This window comes from Microtus ochrogaster, chromosome 2 (assembly GCF_000317375.1).
Source record: "Microtus ochrogaster isolate Prairie Vole_2 chromosome 2, MicOch1.0, whole genome shotgun sequence".
Lineage (NCBI taxonomy): Eukaryota > Metazoa > Chordata > Mammalia > Rodentia > Cricetidae > Microtus > Microtus ochrogaster.
This window is the reverse complement of record NC_022010.1, coordinates 15408166-15409840: the sequence shown is the minus strand read 5'-3', so window position 1 is coordinate 15409840 and position 1675 is coordinate 15408166. Positions and strand designations below refer to the sequence as shown.

General features: G+C 44.8%; 1 protein-coding gene across 4 annotated transcripts in view; it reads right to left on the bottom strand.

Moving 5' to 3' along the window:
• Nucleotides 1-1675, bottom strand: part of Tctn1 (tectonic family member 1) — a 32464-nt gene that overhangs the window by 30478 nt on the left and 311 nt on the right. For 2 of the 4 annotated variants that reach the window (XM_026785098.1, XM_026785089.1), the window contains exon 2: nt 1467-1675. This exon is cut by the window's right edge and continues 1 nt beyond it. In XM_026785098.1, coding sequence (XP_026640899.1) covers nt 1467-1675 — 209 coding nt within the window. The remainder of the gene's footprint in view (nt 1-1466) is intronic. The other 2 variants (XM_026785093.1, XM_026785094.1) reach the window with 1 other exon arrangement.

Below are 1675 nucleotides of genomic sequence, written 5' to 3'. Positions count from 1 at the left end.
AAAAAAAAAAAAAAAAACCTCCCCCTAAAAAAGCCTTGTAGAGTTTCAGACACGAACACTTGGCTATATTGTCCCCACATATAATAACGGGACATCTCTGCTAATTCACAAGTCAGCAGGTGAAATATAAAGCAGAGAGTTTGATTCCTATATTAAAGTATCAAGTGTATTTCTGATTTGTTTCCCCCTTTGGTGTTGGGGATTGAACCCAGGGACTCCTGCATGCTAAGTGAACACCCAACCACTGACCCGCACCACCCATCAGCCCTCGTACTTTTTCTCACAAACCAGTTTTCATAGAAGGCCTCCAAGAAGGACCTGAAATTAGCTCAAAGAGTTCAGGACACCAGTCAAAGACAGCTCTTTCAGTGATCTATGCTCTCAGCCTTACTGGGTGAAAGATCTTTTTCTCTCAAACAGTAATAAAAAAAAAACCACACACACTCTCTCTCTCAATCTGGACAAGACTGTCTAAAGTTCTTGACTTGAAATCACAGCTCCACGGAGAACCTAAGGACTGCTACAATCCCTCACCCTAGAAAAATGTGGTTACAAAATTTTACAAACTCAAAGGGTCACAGAGCCCTGAAGCCACAGGTGTAAAGTCAGATTACAGGCTCCAAAACCACAGAGAAACCCTCTCTCGAAAAACCAAAAAAAAAAAAAAAAGTCAATGAAGTTAGCAAAGCAGAAATAGGGAGGAACCGTCGTCTGTCCTGTCGTCATGCTTCTTCTCGTCTTCCGCCGTCTTCTGAAAAAAAAAAAAAAAAAAAAAAAAAAATCACTAATGTGTAAAGCAAGATGAAAAGATCAGTTTCTAGGCTAGTGATATGTACAGATAAAGGCACTTACCAGAAGGCCTGGTAGCCACTTGGTTTGGGAGCAGCAAAATTCAGGCTGTCCTCTGACCTCCACATGCCATGGTACCTCATCACCACACACATAAATAAGTAAATGTAATATTGTTTTGAAGTAACTTCAGTTTCTGATGCATTCATTATCCATAAACATAAATCCTAATATCCAGGCCTAGGCCCTCACCTTACACTCTCCCACATCCAAACAACATAGGAGGCACGCTGAAATCAACAGAGAAAGGCCCTCCCTATTTATTCTAAGTGAGCTACACCTTTGGCGTCTGAAATGTATAAACTGAAAAGTTCAGCAGAGTCTAAAAGCGTTCATTTCCTCCACGTTCCAGAAACTATCTAATTTTATCTTCAGCTGGGCAAATGTATTCATTATAAACTTTGGCATTAACGTTGCTCGGGTCTACTGAAGTTTTCCAAGATCTGAGAGTGTCTCATTTAGGGCCCCCTGCCTTCCACTTTGTGTGCCGGAGATCCCATCTCTCTTTCAGGGTTTTGACAGGGAGGCTAACAAGGATGGAACTTTGAGTGGTTATCATTTTCGTACGTTCTCACTAGTCTTCTACCCGCTCTAGGGAGTTAACACTCTGTACCCACCGTCAGTGACCGGGGTGGGCCTGGGGCCAGAGAGCTCCGGGGCCCTGGGAGTACCCGGGGTCCTAGGCGACCCGGAGGTTCGGAGAGTGGCTGGAGTGGTGGAGTTGAGGTCTTCCTGCGTCATGTCTGGGGTGGCCTCGGTGGAGTTGAGGTCCTCCTGCGTCATGGCTGGGGTGGCCTCGGTGGAGTTGAGGTCCTCCTGCGTCATG